General features: G+C 31.7%; 1 protein-coding gene across 1 annotated transcript in view; it reads left to right on the top strand.

Moving 5' to 3' along the window:
- The window catches only part of LOC106469776 (helicase POLQ-like), a 63522-nt gene that overhangs the window by 16240 nt on the left and 29218 nt on the right, over positions 1-18064 (top strand). Inside the window, exons 5-7 of the mRNA XM_022398332.1 lie at positions 5672-5769; positions 7276-7383; positions 15817-15962. Of these exons, the coding sequence (XP_022254040.1) occupies positions 5672-5769; positions 7276-7383; positions 15817-15962 (352 nt within the window). The remainder of the gene's footprint in view (positions 1-5671; positions 5770-7275; positions 7384-15816; positions 15963-18064) is intronic.

Here is an 18064-nt window from a genome sequence, read left to right as displayed (position 1 = left end):
TCATTCTAGAATGACTACAAATTATAACATGAAAAAACACAAATGTTTATTTTAAATAGCTTAAATCTCATAACATTATTCATCTGTATATATTTATTATTTTTATTATATTGATTTTCCAGTTGTGCCTGGTTAACAATACAGAAGTTACAATGAATCGGTGCACATGCACTCATGTTACCATATCCAATAATATAAAACTGACCTTTAGTCTTTACAAAGTGACCTATATTGGCTATGTTTTAGCAGATTAGTATTTTGTAAAATACAGTTGCACTTCAATTATTATACATTATATATGTATATAGATTATTACTATTTACAAACAAGTTCTTAAACTTATTTTTCTTAAAACATATAACAGTAAATGAAAAAGTAAAGCAAACAATTATCTATATAGATACCATAAAATTCCATTATAATTTATCAAGATTAGTAATTAAGCTGTATTTGGGTTTAAAATATACCAGCATGAAGATTAGTATGGAAAGAACAAGATTATGTCATAATACTTGAAAATTGCTGAGAAAGCCACTAGGGGGACATCCTGAGCTTTCGATTGGTTATTCATATGTCATAGACAGAAGTAAGTGTATATAAGGGAGTGTTTCCAAAAATGGGAAGAGGTGAGCAGGGCCACTGTGTTGATTCAGTACATGAGTGATATCTCAGCAAGTAGAAAAGACAGGCGGTTCTTATTTTATATTCTAGCTTGTTAATATTGGTAATTTGAGTTCCTAATTTGTACAAAACTATAGACTTTGTATTTTGACATCACACACATCTAATTTGAACCAGTGCTACATTCATCATACCAGTGACAAACAAAAATCGATGTTTAAGTTTTTAATATTTTCTTTCTTTTAAATTAAGAAATTGAATAATGTATAATACTAAAATTTGAATTATAATCTCTAATTTCATACCAAACTTGTTAACATAAATTCATAAAATAGTAATTTAATAAAATTTTGAATGCAAGTCAACAAAGATGATGACATGGCCTTTAACCCATGACCCTTAGTGATAGGGTTAAGGTTATAACTAAAGTTAGCTTTAAAAATGTATCTATTTACAGAAAAGATTATCTCAACATAACATTTTTTCAATGGCACCTGATGGAGCTAATGTGTGATTTTAATAGTATGTAAAGTCTGTTTAGATCAATAACATAGAGAAAACACATTTTTTGTTAAGGGCTTTGAAGTTTTATAGTTCTCAGCCTAGACCTTACAAGTGATTTTTAATCTTGTGACTTCAGCCAAGTTAAAGGGATGGATTAACACTATATAGAACCAAAATATTAGCCAAATCTGCAGTATTTCTACTGCTGTTCCATTATTTTTCAGCTTTTGAACATATCTTTGTACTGTTACTTGATGTCGAAAACTTCATATCTGTTTAGATTAACCCTGTCACTATGGGCATGCCATCACGTTTGTAGACTTACATTTAAAATTTTATTGAACTACTATTTTATGAATGTATGTCAGTAAGTTTGGTATCAAACTGTAGATTATTAATCAAATTTTAGTATTATACATTAGTTAATTTCTTAATTAAAAGTAAATATTAAAACAAAATTCCTAAATATAGATTTTTGTATGTCACATGGTACATTGAATGCAGCTTTAGTCAAATTAGATGTTTGTGATATCCAAATACAAAGTCTGTAGTATCTTATGAATTAGAAACTCAAATGACTGATATTGACAAACTAGAATATAAAATAAGAACCTTTCTTTTCTGTTTACTGAGATATGGATATATTTAGTGAATCACACATACTGGCCCTACCCTCCTCTTCCATTTTTGGAAATACTTGCTTATGTACATCCGCTTTGCTCTATCCTGTGTTTATAACTAATCAAAAGCACAGAAGTTTCTTTACATGATTTTCTCAGCCTATTCAAGGTGTCTATTTCCCAAGATAAATTTTTTGTTCCCAATCTCAGAAGGAAGGGGGGAGGAGAAAATGATGTTTGAAAAACAATATTTTAGACTTAGTTAATAAGCCTGATAAGTTACAGTATACAGAAGCCTTGTTATGTTTAATGATAATCTGCCAAATTTCAGGAAGAAACAAATACTGTATTAAAAGTTATAGTATGAAATTGATAAGCACAAAATGGTCATTAGGTCGGTTCCTTGGACTGAGCCCATAATGAAAGGGTTAAGAAAAAATTAACATTAAAAAAATGATAAAATTATTGTTCTTCTCCTTGTTGAAGAGGCAAAACTTATTGTGAACAAAGGAGAACTGGTATGAAACAATTATATTGGTAGATATTAATTTAAATTGGAGTTTGAAAACTAGCACATGTATTAATCTTTTTTTATTGTTGTTATGGTGAATTTTCCTCAGTCACTGTGTTAAAACTGATGACTTAGGGACTAATGGCATGTGGAATATCTGATATGAGGAAATAGTTTATTGGTCGAAGATGCTTGAAAATGTGTGATAACTTCCTCTTTCAGCTGGGGTTCAAATTATACTTTTGTGGAATCTTATTTTTAATTAATTTTAAAACAGTAAACAAAAAAGTAATGATATGTGATCAAAACACTTTACATGTCCAAAAACATCCAAGCTACAATAAAAGGGGCCAAGTATTTTCTAATTTTTTCTTGTTTGAACTACTCAGTTTTACAGGATCTACAGTTTATTAACCTTGACCTAATGTTTTTTTTTAATGGACCCTGAAGTCTTTTATAGTGTAATAGCCTAGATATAACATCAGTTCTGATGGTTAGTAGTGTGTATGATCAAATACATATAATGATTAAATAATAAATTTTTTTATTGCTAGGTACTAATTAATAACTAGTTTTGTTTTACATTTCAGCTTCTAATCTGTGCCCCCCAGTGGCACAGTGGTATGTCTGCGGATTTACAACGCTAAAATCTGGGTTTTGATACCAGTGGTGGGCAGAGCACAGATAGCCCACTGTGTAGCTTTGTGCTTAATTACAAATAAATAAAATAAATTCTAATCTGCTGCTGAGAAGAACTGTTTTTGTGTTGATGGCGGCTGGGGTTTGATGATTGGGTCTTGATTCCACTTGAATGTTGTCTCCCCCATTAGAACTTGAATGAACCACAAGGATGTGAATGTTTTAGAAAAATTCCCATTTAAGGGACAAAATACTAGAAAAATTACCTTTCTTTCGTAGAAGTATACTTGCTTTTTCTCCATCCTACAAAATGCCCTAAAAAGTAGAATATAGCTTAAAATTTTACTTTTATTGAACACAATTAATACAAGCTCAATTTTCTTGGGAATGATGTATACATTTTTCAATTAAACTCTTCATGTAAAGATATATTTGTGTATGTATTTTATGGTTTGAACATCTAATCTGAAGGATTTTACAATGCAGAATGTAGCAGGAACTGGTAGAAATCATGGTTTATATTAATGCTGCTACGAACTAATAGATTAAACAGTTTAAAGCTTTATTATTATTTATTATCTTATATATTCTTTTTTAGAGCTGGCATTCAAACTTCTAGGTTCCTAATGTAGAAAAATGCAATGTTATAATGTTGTCGAATTAGATACATTTGTTATGTATGTGATTGAGGGTTTGTGAATTAATGGATAGGTATACTTATATATCTAGTTGTGTGACCGAGGGTTTGTGAATTAATGGATAGGTATACTATATATCAAGTTGTGTAACCCAACTAGATATATAAGTATACCTATCCATTAATTCACAAACCCTCGGTCACATAACTAGATATATAAGTATACCTATCCATTAATTCACAAACCCTCGGTCACAAGGGTTTGTGAATTAATGGATAGGTATACTTATATACCTAGTTATGTGACCGATGGTTTGTGAATTAATGGATAGGTATACTTATATATCTAGTTGTGTGTCTAAGGTTTAGAGGCATGAAGTATTAAATCATTGTTTATGTGTACGTGTGTGGTTCATTAGAAATCTTTCTGTAGTGTTTTTCAAAAGGGATGTCCAGGTTTTGCTGACTTCTGTTCTAGGTTCACTGAGTGTGTTATCAGTTAGCTCCTTTTATATTTCTCATGTATGGTATTTTTTGGCACTGAGCAATATGGATTCAATAACCTGTGAACTAATTATTTCAGTGTTTTCAAAAGGGATGTTCAGGTTTTGCTGACTTCCGTTCTAGGTTCACTGAGTGTGTTATCAGTTAGCTTCTTTTATATTTCTCATGTATGATTCGTATCCTGTTATTACACTTTATCATATGGTCTTCTTATTTAATTTTGGTGCTTATTTCCTTTATAATTATTGAGTGTTCAGAGTACCCTCTGTTAAGGAGGATTGTAGTGATGTGTTTTTTAACTTCTTTGGTATTATGAATCTTATATTTTCTGGTAATTAGCAGTCTGTGATGCTGTCTTTACACTCTTGAGATGGTTTGATTTACAGTCAAGCTATTTATCTGTATCTATGGGTTTCATGTAAATTTAATCATGTCAAGAAATTTGAATTTATCATTTTCAACTTATACTTCTGAATTTAAAGAGTATTGTACACATACAAGACTTGGTAATACCAGTCTATCTCCAATAACCCATCATGCCAAAGAAGAAAACTACAATGAATTGGAATAATACAAAAATAATAAGAAATGAACTGTAAATGAGAAAAAGAAACCTAAAATAAGCTTTCTACATTCATTTAATTGATAACACATTGTTAACCTAGCATAGAAGTCAGCAAAACCCTTGATTCTCTTCAAGAAAACATTCAAATACTTAAATAATTCAAGTTCTAATGGGAAAAGACCAGTGAAATGGTTAGTACACCAGAAATTCAAAGGAAGACCCAGGAACGAATATGGACCACTGCTGACACAGACATAGTATTTCCTAAAGACGGCAGCAAATTACAAAGGTCTCATAGATTAATTTATTCTAATCCTGTCTGAAAGAATCTCAATTTGAGGGTAGGCTGGTAGAGATCCCGATGAGCATTAAAATTTAATTGGGTATACGAGGGACCAATGCATGGTATTGCTGGTGCACAAAAATATGGCTAATAAAAAGAAAAAAAAAGGTCTCGTAGATTAATTTACTCTAATTCTGTCTAAAAAGAATTTCAATTGGTGCAGCAATTGAGGATGCCCTCTTGTTTTTAAGAACATCTGACATCATTATTTTCTCAGTTTAGACCTAATACATTATTTTTCATTGCATCTGAGATTTGTGCAGTTATCTAGATATGAACAGAGAGTTAAACAAGATTTTGACTATTGTTTGGAGTATGTTAATTTTTAAGTGAGCAGAAAGTTTGAATATGAATTTGACTATTGTGTGGATAGTTTTAAACAGTAATCTTTTTTGTTTTAGATATCCCAAAATTTGTTAAAATGTTTTAGTTAAATCTATTATGATAAAAGTCAAATCCAAAACATTAATGTTTATAAATCTCAGTAATTCTGGGGTTATTGTTAATATTCTTTGTACAATTAAAACTTGTTATGAAATGTATGAAAAAGTAACTCGTGCTATTTTTGTAAGAGTAGTGAATATTTTTGAATATGCATATACTGTGTACAGAGTATTTGTATTAAAGGGTGAAAGAACAAGATTGTTGTAATGATGTTACCTCAGATTTTTAATCATTTACTTTGATTTGGAATATTGGTTCAGTGTTTCACTTCTATTTCATATAGAAAATACACAAATAGTTGGCATGAGTGCAACTTTAGGGAACATGTCAGACCTTCAGCAGTTTCTTAATGCTGATATATACTGTGGAGACTTTAGGCCTGTGAGTATGGACAATTATTTCTTGACTTAAATCTCTCTACCATAGTTCAGTTGATGTTAGTTAGAACTGAAACACTACTAGAACTTTTTTCTAGAATTTGTGTTTTTATTGAGTTAAAAATTGTATTATTATATAAAAATGCATTCATATAACATGGAAGAAAAGGACAATGTGATGGCTTCAGTGCCAATTCTATACAAGTTGGACATGTAAGTTAACTTATTTTTTTCTAAGTTGAAATTAGAAATGAATAAATTTTTAAAACATATCTTTGTCATACTAAATGTGATAATACTTGGTCATCTTCACAATTTGGTACATACTAGTAAAACTCTACAGATTCATCATCTTGTGGGTGTGAGTGTTAAGAAGCATTTAGCTAAAGTCTGCTATAGATGTTTGATAAGTTGGCAAACAGTGGTTTAAAAGCATAATGAAGTGATTTATTTATGGAGGAATATATTATATGTTTCAACAGAACATTGGTTTGTCATATTCAGGTATGATTCCCGAAGAAGACAGGTCAACGTTCTGTTCAAACATGGTATGTGCTCTCTAAAATACATCTCTTCATTATACTTATGAATCATTGTTTGCCAACTTTTTATTATATAAACATAATGTGCTTCCATGCTATAGAGGTGCTTAAAGTATTGTAATGCTTTTTCAAATTATATTTTAAAATAAGATTTTATTGGTACTAAGATTGTAGTTTGTTTAAAAAGTATCTAGGCTACTAGAATGGTACTATTGTTGAGACTTGCATTAATTAGCATGATACTATCAAGTGTCGAGACTTGCATTAGAATGGTAATATCGAGTGTCGATATTTGTGTTAGAATGATACTATTAAGTGTCAAGGCTTGTGTTAGAATGGTGTTACTGTATTTTGAGGAATATGTTAGTTAGAATGATACTATTGTATGTCGAGACTTGCATTAATGCTTAATTTTACAGTATACCATTCCAGTGGAATAATTTAAAAATTCTAATTCATTTAAGTTTTTTTTAAAATGATTTTTATCTGATGTAGGATAAGAACAGTAATTTATATATAAGTCTATGCACACACACACACACACACACACACACACACTACTATTTTTAATGCTGAATAAGGAAAACAAATTATATACACTATGTATAGGTGTAATATAGTGTTTAGTGTTGAATAATAACTGTAATTCACATATTTATGTACCCATATACTGTGTTTAATTTTTGAAGAAAAGTTAACTTGCATACATTATGTACAGACAGTATGTATAATAAATTGGAGAGAAAGCAATTTTAGAGTGTGTCTAAAATTAGCAATGATCATTTTTTTCTTTTTATATTTTTCTGTCTGTTTTTCTCCTATTATAGGATCTGATATAATTGTGATGCAAAGTGTAAATCTTGAGATATTTTAACACTGTAGTTGATGTCTACAATAAGTTGTTTCAATGTTATAATTAATAATGATCAAACTGTGAAGGTGTTATTTCTGCTTTCATTCTTCTCCAGGTGGAACTTCGTGAGTTTGTAAAAGTTGGAAGAAAGATATGGGAGGTAAACCCGAGGGCAAAGAGCATAACAGAAACTTTGAAGCTTTCACGTTTTTTTAATTTCAAGGTATGAAACCTTATGTATCTAACTAAGTTACTTGGGTTTGTAGTTTTATGATATTATAAGAATATGTAGCTTCTTTAAGTTTGTAATTCTAAGATATTATAAGAATATGTAGCTTCTTCAAGTTTGTAATTTTAAGATGTAAAGAGTATTTAACTTCTTTAAGTTTATAATTCTTAAAATACCATAAGAATATATATAATATGTAGCTTCTTCAAGTTTGTAATTTAAAGATATAAGAATGTGCAGCTTCTTTAAGTTTGTAATTTAAAGATATAAGAATGTGCATTTTTTAAGTTTGTTATTTAAAGATATAAGAATGTGTAGTTTCTTTATTTTAAAACATTGGCAGAATATGTAGCTTCTTTGAGTTTGTAATTTTCAGATATAAATAAAAATATGTATCTTCTTTCAATTTGTAATTCTCACATATTATAAGAATATGTAGTTTCTCTAAGTTTGTAATTTTAGGGTATTATAAGCATAAGTATCTGATTATTTCAGTCTGTAGTTCTAAGATATTATAAACAATAATATCTGACAATTATTTCAGTTTGTTGTTCTAAGATATATACAATAAGATTTGACAATAATTTCAGTCTGTAGTTCTAAGATATTATAAACAATAATATCTGACAATAATTTCAGTTTGTAGTTCTAAGATATTATAAACAATAAGATTTGACAATTATTTCAGTCTGTTGTTCTAAGATATTATAAACAATAAGATCTGACAATTATTTCAGTCTGTTGTTCTAAGATATAAGCATAAGTATCAAACTAGATTATTTCAGTCTGTTGTTCTAAGATATTATAAGTATCTGATTAACGGCCTTTCTTACCCCCTTTGTTTAGGGTGCTGAACTTGCAATCTGTGGGTCCCAGGATCAAAACCTGATGCTGAACATGCTTGCCTTTTTAACTGCGGTGTATTATAATGTGACACTTAATCCCTCTATTCATTGGTAAAGTGTAACCCATGAGCTGGAACCGAGTGAGGTTGACTAGCTGCCTTCTCTTTAGTCTATCACTTCAAAATTTGGGCTGACTAGTGCAGATAGCCCTCAAGTAACTTTATGCAAAATTCATAAAAGCAAACAAAGAGAAGAACTTTCTGAATAGATTCTTTCAGTTTTTGATTCTAAAATGTTATAGTATTGTGTACCTTCTTTTAATTCATAATTTTAAGATAGTATAAGAATATGTAGTTTTGATTCAAAATAATTTAGGAATATGTAGCTTAATTTAATTCGTACTTTTAAAACCCTATAATAATGTGTAGTTTTTATTCAAAATATTACAGGAATGTGTAGCTTCTTTTGGTTGGTAATTTTAAAGTATTATTAGCAAATGTATCTGACTAGATTCTTTCAGTTTGTGATTGTAAGATATTAGTAGTTAGAGTCTAGAACTTGTTTATTGAGGTTTCATTACCTTTTACAAACTCAGAAATTAAAAAATTTTAACTTACCATGAGAACAACTTACTGCTAACATGGATTAAAGTTTGTTATACAGCCTTTCCTAGGGAAGGATACTGGAATGGTGAGAATATTAAATGATAGGGTGTGATAACTCAAAGATAAACCACAAAAATTAGAAGTTTGTGGATCTAATATGTCAAAGTAGATTTGTAGCACTATGTTGAAATTTGAAGCAAAAAAATGAAAGTTAGCTTACACAATTATCAGAAGGAGTGGAAAAAACATTAAATTAAAAACAAAACTTCAATGGCAAGTCTTGGCTCCTTAAGGATAGAAATAGGTCTACTCATCTCAAATGTCACAGTGAATGTTTAAAAACTACCAAAACTGCAAATTCAAAACACATACTTCCTGTATCTGACCAATCAGAAAACAGTTGCCAAAATGTGGAAGTATCTCTGTTATATGGACAGACACAAAGGTATCTCCATATGCAGAGTCAAGCAGGACACAATGCAACTATCATTACTTCCTGTATCTGACCAATCAGAAAACAGTTGCCAAAATGTGGAAGTATCTCTGTTATATGGACAGACACAAAGGTACCTCCATATGCAGAGTCAAGCAGGACACAATGCAACTATCCTATTACTTCCTGTATCTGACCAATCAGAAAAAAGTTGCCAAAATGTGAAAGTATCTCTGTTATATGGACAGACACAAAGGTACCTCCATATGCAGAGTCAAGCAGGACACAATGCAACTATCCTATTACTTCCTGTATCTGACCAATCAGAAAACAGTTACCAAAATGTGGAAGTATCTCTGTTATATGGACAGACACAAAGGTACCTCCAGTTAAGCAGGAAACAATGCAATTATCCTATTACTTCCTGTATCTGACCAATCAGAAAACAGTTGCCAAAATGTGGAAGTATCTCTGTTATATGGACAGACACAAAGGTACCTGCATATGCAGAGTTAAGCAGGACACAATGCAACTATCCTATTACTTCCTGTATCTGACCAATCAGAAAACAGTTGCCAAAATGTGGAAGTATCTCTGTTATATGGACAGACACATATGCAGAGTCAAGCAGGACACAATGTTCCTGTTCAGGCTATAAAAGGTAATATGTCAAGCTGAAGTTTGCACACAATCTGAGCTATATTTCATCTGTTCCAAAATTAGAATTTTATAGAAATTTAATATGTTTGTAGATAAGGAGTATGTACTGTAGGACAGTAAGATATGTAGTATTTGCATGTGACAGTGGAGCTTGTGTTTGAAAACTTGACTTAAAACCTTGATTATCCAAATGAGCTAATTACTCTTCACAATTTTCTGGTTACAGTTGTGATCTATTGTTATAAATTCATTTATAATATATGTTGAAGGGTGGGCACACACGAAAAATTTAAATACACAAACTACTTGTCCTAAAACCAACACTGTATTTGGTTAGTGTAGGACATGACTCATCTGAACCAAGCATTTTTGGGGTGCAGTTTCTGGTCTATTGGTTTTTTCAGTCTCATGAGATTAACGTGTGTTAAAACTTTTTTTGGTATACACAGATGCATAATGTCACACCAATTCTTGCATTGTCCTACACCTACTTTCTTGGATACTTTGACTAGTTAACTGGTTTTCCACTCAGGTGAAACCTGCCATTTTTCCCAGCTTTTCTGTAAAGCATTTTCACAGTGGTGTCAAGATCAGTCTTCAATACTTCTGGGGCTATGCCATCAGGTCCAGCAGGTTTTCCACTTTTTTACTTTTGTTTGTGGATTGGTGACAACATTCATTATGGATGTTGGACTTTTCAATTGTCAGTGGTTGGTTGAATGGCATCTGGAGAAAGTTTGCCTGTCTTAACCTCTGCACTGCCTCTATTGTGATTATATTTCCTGTTTGGTCCTTTGTTGGCTTTGTGAGTCTCACTTTTGCTTAACAGAGTTCTGGTGATTCAGTAAAGTGTCCTCATGTCTCTCTTGTCTTGCAGCTACTTCTGGATTTGTTGCAAGATTGTTAAAGAATTCTCTCTTGTCTTTTCTGGCACTTCTTTTTGCCTCTTATTACAAAAAGTAGTACCTAGTTTGAAGCTCCCTCATCACTGTGATATTGTTACAGCAGTTGATTTCTTGCTTTAGTTGTCATCTACTAATGTCTTATGAACAGCAAGTCTATTTTGTAAGGATATGACAAATGTTTCTCTCACTGCCTGAGGTTTCAGTCACTGGATGTTAAACTTGTGGTGAATTCTGTCAAATGTGTGTCTAAAAACTTTCAGTTTGATTCTCAGAGTTCCAAGTGAGATGGTGGTCAGACACAACATCGGCACTTCTCTTCACGAGGACGTCTATTAGGCTTCATCTCCATTTTCTTCTAGTGGTGATGTGGTTGATCTGGTTTTTTGTCCTTCCATCTGGTGAAACCCATGTTGTCTTGAGAATGTCCTTGTCTTTGAAGGAGAAGTCGACTGTGAAGAGTTGCCTATTTTCATTTATGTCTCCAAGGCAGTGGATGCCCATGATATGTTCTTGTCTGGTGTTATCTGGACCCATCTTGGCATTCATGTTTTCCATAAGAATTTTGATGACAGTTGGCAGTGTTTTCTAAAACTCTGAAGACTTTCATAAAATCCCTGCTTGGCCTCATCTTTTGCATTATTTATTGGTATTTAATACTGGATAATGGTAATTTTTCTGCTCTTGGAGTTGAACCTTGTGGTGATGATCAATGAGGATAACAGGTTTCAATTCCTTCAAGGCTTTTACAACAGTAGCTGATGTCATAATTGCACTCCCCCTGTGTGGTCATCATCCTCATCTTTGTGGCTTGAGTGTATGATCTGTTCTCCACTTGCGAATATAGATTACCCATCTGCTGTCACAAATGCCCCACAGCTGGATGTTGAATCTCCTCATCTCCTAGAAAACTTTGGCTGCCTTCCCTGTCTCATACATAGTACAAACATTTCAGATTCTAATTCTGGTTGGTGCTTTCATTATGAGAAAATTAGTTGACAAATTGGCTTCCAGATGGCTTTCACTATAAAGGCATCATCCTCAATCAAGCGATTGTAATGTGTTGCTGAAGCTTCTGTAGTAGGAGATGTTTTTTTAAGAAATGAGGTTGTTAATCTCGTATCCAAACCCCAACATGGAGGACCAGGGTACTGCACTTCATCAGGTCTTTACCCTTCAATCTTTCTGGATTATGAGACCCTGCTAGGAGTATTGAGGTCACCTTCTTTATGGGAGTTAAAAAAAAAATTATGCATGGAAAATAATTTACAAAGTGGGCTCTAATTCCATAACCCAAACTATAGGGAGTGGGTTTTAATTCTGTACAACTCAAAATATAGGAAATGGGATGTAAATATATAATCTAAACTATAGGAAGTGGGCTGTGAATCTGTATAATTCAAACTATAGGAAGTGGGTTGTAAATTCATAACAAACATTGGGAAGTAGGCTGTAAATTCATAACCAACACTATTGGAAGTGGGATGTAAACCTGTATAACCCAAACTATAGGAAGTGGGCTCTAAATCTGTAACCCAATGTATAGGATGTGTATTGTAAGTCTATATAACCCAAATTATAAGAATTGGGCTTTAAGTCTGTAAACCACTATTCGATCAATGCTCTCATTTTATGATCACATAAAAGAACCCAAAGGACCTTTTGATGTAGCTGGAAATTTATGTTCTGATAATGTTAGCAAGACAATAAGGATTTTAAGTTCATGAGGGCTCACAAGTAAAAACTTCACAAGCTTTCAACCATTCTTCAAAATCAATGGCTGTTTTCATGAGAATGATGGTCTAAAAAACTAGAATAACAGCAAGTCCATCTAATCACATATTTGTCAAATTCTCTGATGCAGCTCTAATGGACTGGTGTGCCTTTAGTCTGTTGCCTTGTGGTTTTGGAAACTAAAATCCACCAACAGTGAAGGATCTGATTATTGGTCTTATTGAAACAGTGGTGCCTACATGATTATTGGTCTTATTGAAACAGTAGTGTCTACATGATTATTGGTCTTATTGAAACAGTAGTGCCTACATGATTATTGGTTTTTATTGAAACAGTGGTGCCTACATGATTATTGGTCTTATTGAAACAGTGGTACCTACATGATTATTGGTCTTATTGAAACAGTGGTGCCTACAGCTCTCTGTATATGAGAAATAAGTGGATTTGTGGAAAGAAATGGTGATATAAAGATTTAACTAGATGATCGTTAGTTTTGTTTTTCTATAGTTTGACCACACATATATACATAGAATTGTTGTTGTAGAGGGATACAGTTCTTCTGTATTTTCTAAAATGATATGTAATAATTTGTTATCATATTTGGGCCCAGTAAACTTATTCTTCTTTTATGACATTTAGATGAGTTACACAAGATCTTGGGTAATCTTCTTGTTATGAAGACACATTAGTGGCTAAAATGATATGTAATAATTTGTTATCATATTTGGGCCCAGTAAACTTATTCCTCTTTTATGACATTTAGATGAGTTACACAAGATCTTGGGAAATCTTCTCGTTACGAAGGCACATTAGTGGCTAAAATGATATGTAATAATTTGTTATCATATTTGGGCTCAGTAAACTTATTCCTCGTTTATGACATTTAGATGAGTTACACAAGATCTTGGGAAATCTTCTCGTTACGAAGGCACATTAGTGGGTATGTGAGGACAAGACTTTTCTCCTAGGCTTTAGTGGGTATTTGAATATTTTCTGTTGGTTTGTAGTTTTAGGTTACTTAAAGCTTATGATCTTGGGTAATCTTCTCGTTAGGAAGGCACATTAGTGGGTATTTGAGGACAAGACTTTTCTCCTAGGCTTTAGTGGGTATTTGAATATTTTCTGTTGGTTTGTAGTTTTAGGTTACTTAAAGCTTATGTTGCAGATGGTTATTATTATTACCAACTTGTGTTTATTCTGTTAACTACCAGTAGGGTCCACACACACATCATTTTAAGTAATTTTATGTTTTTGCATGTTACAATACTTATAGTAAAGAAGTGAGAAACACTTATTTTTCATATAAAATACATAGAGGACCCTAGCAGTGATCCCTGGGATTTATTGTGATATTGATGTATTTTTTGTGCTGTTTGTATTGTTAGGGATCCTAATAAGTAGGCAGACAATGATTTATAAGCATAAGAAAAAGTTTTAGTGATGGTGGAACATGTTTCGACAGAACATTGCTCAGTTTTCTTCAGGTATGATCAGTACTAAGCAATTCAAGATTTATGTATTGTTACAAAGACAATAGGGATTAAATATGATGGAAATGGTGACAGAATATAGGTCAAGTCTGGTCAAATGTATGAATGCTGGATATACTGCCAAATACGGCTGATGTTGCTTAAGCCATTATCACGGTTTAGTGAGAGGTCATTTGCTTTGATGATTTCTATCATTTCTAAACAGTCTCTCTTTTTAGTTTTCAGTTGGTGTAGGAGAAGAATTCTGTCCCAAACTATTTTGTCACCTGTCTCATATTGATGATATGTTGAGGTGGATAAATGGAAATCACCTCTACACATGTGACCTCGTGTCTTGTTTCTAAGGAACGTGACATTTGTCCCATGTATTTCTTTCCACATTTACATGGGATACTTTAGATGCCCTGTTTTTGTTATTTTAATAGGAATTCTTTTGGGTTAAGCAGTAAGATGTTAATTTTATGTGAAGGTTTAAACACAGTTTTTACATCAATGCTCAAATTATTAAAAAGTCTAGTAATTTCATTAGCAATTCCTGGCATAAAAGAGAATGAAACAAATTTGTTGCGTTTTGTGTTGTTGATAGGTGAACTGTTTTGAAGTTTGATACAAGCCCTATCTATGATATTGGGGCCAAAACCTCCATATAGTTCTATAGGTAGTTTAATTCAGTAAGTGAGTGTTCTTTGATGGTGCAAATTTTTATAGCACAATTTACGTAGGTGAAGTAGGAGGATATTTTCTGTGATTAGATCTTATGTGTGGTGATGATGGGGTTTCTTGTATATACTGGTGGTAACTTTGTTATTTTATCTTTTTACATTCACATCTAAAAAGGGAAGTCAACTGTTGGATTCTATTTCATGTGTGAAAATTATGACATTGGGTCTTAATGTGTTAAAAAGTTCCATGAAACTGAGTAGTGTTTCTTTCCCATGTTGCCATATAATCACGTATTGGAGCAGTTCTAATCAATTTATTTTATTAAATACATGCCTTTTATGGTGAGTTTTTCATTTAGGTGATAATAAAATACAAAATGCTTTCCATTCATTACTGTGGGTTATGGAGAAGATTGATGAAATAAAAACAGCAGATAGTGAACATTCACTCGGTGTACACTATCTGCTGTATTCCATACAAATCATGTTGATGTAGCTTATTGTATACAATTATTATGATACAGCTATACACCGAGTGAATGTTTAGCTGTATCATAATAATTTTGTACCAAATGGTATGTTGCATAAAATGGCATCAAATAAAATTGTGTGTAATTGAACAGATTGAAACCATAAAGTTTGGCTGATCACAACTTCATTTGTGTTATATGTGGTTGCACTACTATTTGGTTAAGAAGATATTGTAATTAAACTATTTTACATATCATAAAATGAATAAAGCCAGGTGTGTTTATTGTACTTTTTTATAGATTATTTCAAAAACACAAGAATACTTTATTGCACAAATAGTTCCAAAATTGGAACTGTTCATGGGATATGCTACTTTTGACTAATGAACTCAATGAATTGGCTACTGCTAATTTTCAGCCAAATCTAAACCCCATGCTTCTAGATGTTCCCAAGTTTATGATTTACCAAATTATCCTACTTTTTCTAAAATAAAATGTAATTTTTTGCAGGTTTCTAAGTTATCAGAATATGTTATTTTGTACTTTTACTCCTGAAATTAATTTTTTTTTGCTCTCAAAATTTTAAGTTTCTTGCAAATTCATGTTTTCTCACTATGTCTTTACAGTGTACTCCAGAAATGAGACGTCAAGATCCAGAGGGATTGGTGGGTCTAGTCCTTGAAGTGGTGCCTTCAAATTCCTGTTTGATCTTTTGTCCAACCAAAAAACACTGTGAAAATATTGCTCTATTATTGGCTAAGCTTCTGCCCAAGTATGTTACTGAGGAACTTTTATCGTTCGTTTTAGTGTACTATTATGCAAACACTCGTATGTTTCTTAGCACGAAAACAACAGCTTGAAGCAAAAATAATTTTTTAAAAATAATAACATGTCTGAATAAACTAATTTACTGAGAGAAAGTAATAACTTGTCTTCAGTTAAATATTTTATGAATGATGTGTATAATGCTTCAAATGTTTCTCACACAAGATCAGTGTAATTAACTATAAAAAAAAACTGGTGTTAGGTTGAAATTGCTGGACTTATTGAAGGTTTTATCTTGGTGTAATGAATAGCTACAAGTGAATAATTCTGTACCTATTTATACGAATGATACCTCTAAGAACACGTACAAGTTCAACAGACTGTTCTCAACTTGTATTAATCTTTTCCAGCCATGCAAATGATATCATTGTCTGATCATCACCTACAAAATAAAACTATAACTGAAATGTTTAGATGTAGAATGTTGTTTTGAATAAAGTAATAAAATCCAAACTTAATTTAGATATTTCCTCCCTTCCCCAATTTTGAGAATGTGCATCTGACTAGATTATTTCAGTTTCCATCTGTTGTTTTCTGACAGAGTGGTTCATTCAGTTATTTTAATCCAATACTAGGACTATGCCACTTTCAAAAACAGTTTTTGTGTTTTTATGGCTGGGTAGTTCGTCCAGCTATTTAACTTAGTACTAAGGCTGCACCAGATTGGAAAGCAGAGTTTTCACCTTCTGTTTTTCTGGCTGGGCAGTTCTTCCAGGTATTTTGCTTCTTCTTTACTAGCTTCTGGAATGAAATAATGTGACTACCAGAGTTTTTGACTAATCCGTACATATTTATGTACCCTATTAGTAATAATGTATATCATTTAATTTCCAAGCAACTAAATGTTCTTTAAAAGTTATAGCACTTATTTAACATTTGTTTGAAGGTTAATGATATGGCACTAAGATGTTTCACACTAATTTATAAAATGTATTTTTAGTTTAGGACATATTGATATTAATTTAGAATATGTATGCTTAGTTTAGGACATATTCATGTTAATTTAGAATATGTATGTTTAGTTTAGGACATATTCATGTTAATTTAGAAGATGCATGTTTAGTTTAGGACATATTCATGTTAATTTAGAAGATGCATGCTTATTTTAGGACATATTCATGTTAATTTAGAAGATGAATGCGCATTGTAGGATGTATTCATGTTAATTTAGAAGATGAATGTGTATTGTAGGATGTATTCATGTTAATTTAGAAGATTTATGCTTGGTATTGGATGTATTTCACAATAATTTAGATGTATGCTTAGTTTATGACATATTTATGTTAATTTAGAAGATGTATGCTTGGTATTGGATGCATTTCACAATAATTTAGATGTATGCTTAGTTTATGACCTATTTATGTTAATTTAGAAGATGTATGCTTAGTTTATGACATATTCATGTTAATTTAGAAGATGTATGCTTAGTTTAGGACATATTCATGTTAATTTAGAAGATGAATGCATATTGTAGGATGTATTCATGTTAATTTAGAAGATGAATGCGTATTGTAGGATGTATTCATGTTAATTTAGAAGATGAATGCGTATTGTAGGATGTATTCATGTTAATTTAGAAGATGTATGTGTATTGTAGGATGTATTCATGTTAATTTAGAAGATGTATGCATATTGTAGGATGTATTCATGTTAATTTAGAAGATGTATGCATATTGTAGGATGTATTCATGTTAATTTAGAAGATGTATGCTTGGTGTTTTACAAGTTTTAAATTAATTAGAAGATAGATGCTTGGTGTAGCATGTGTTTTGTTAGTTTAGAAGATATATGCTTGGTGTAGCATGTGTTTTATGTTAGTTTAGAAGATATATACTTGGTGTAGCATGTGTTTTATGTTAGTTTAGAAGATATATGCTTGGTGTAGCATGTGTTTTATGTTAGTTTAGAAGATAGATGCTTGGTGTAGCATGTGTTTTATGTTAGTTTAGAAGATATATGCTTGGTGTAGCATGTGTTTTATGTTAGTTTAGAAGATAGATGCTTGGTGTAGCATGTGTTTTATGTTAGTTTAGAAGATATATGCTTGGT

This window comes from Limulus polyphemus, unplaced genomic scaffold (assembly GCF_000517525.1).
Source record: "Limulus polyphemus unplaced genomic scaffold, Limulus_polyphemus-2.1.2 Scaffold3652, whole genome shotgun sequence".
Classification (NCBI taxonomy): Eukaryota; Metazoa; Arthropoda; class Merostomata; order Xiphosura; family Limulidae; genus Limulus; species Limulus polyphemus.
The sequence above is the reverse complement of the archived record's forward strand: the minus strand, read 5'-3'. Positions and strand labels throughout refer to the sequence as shown.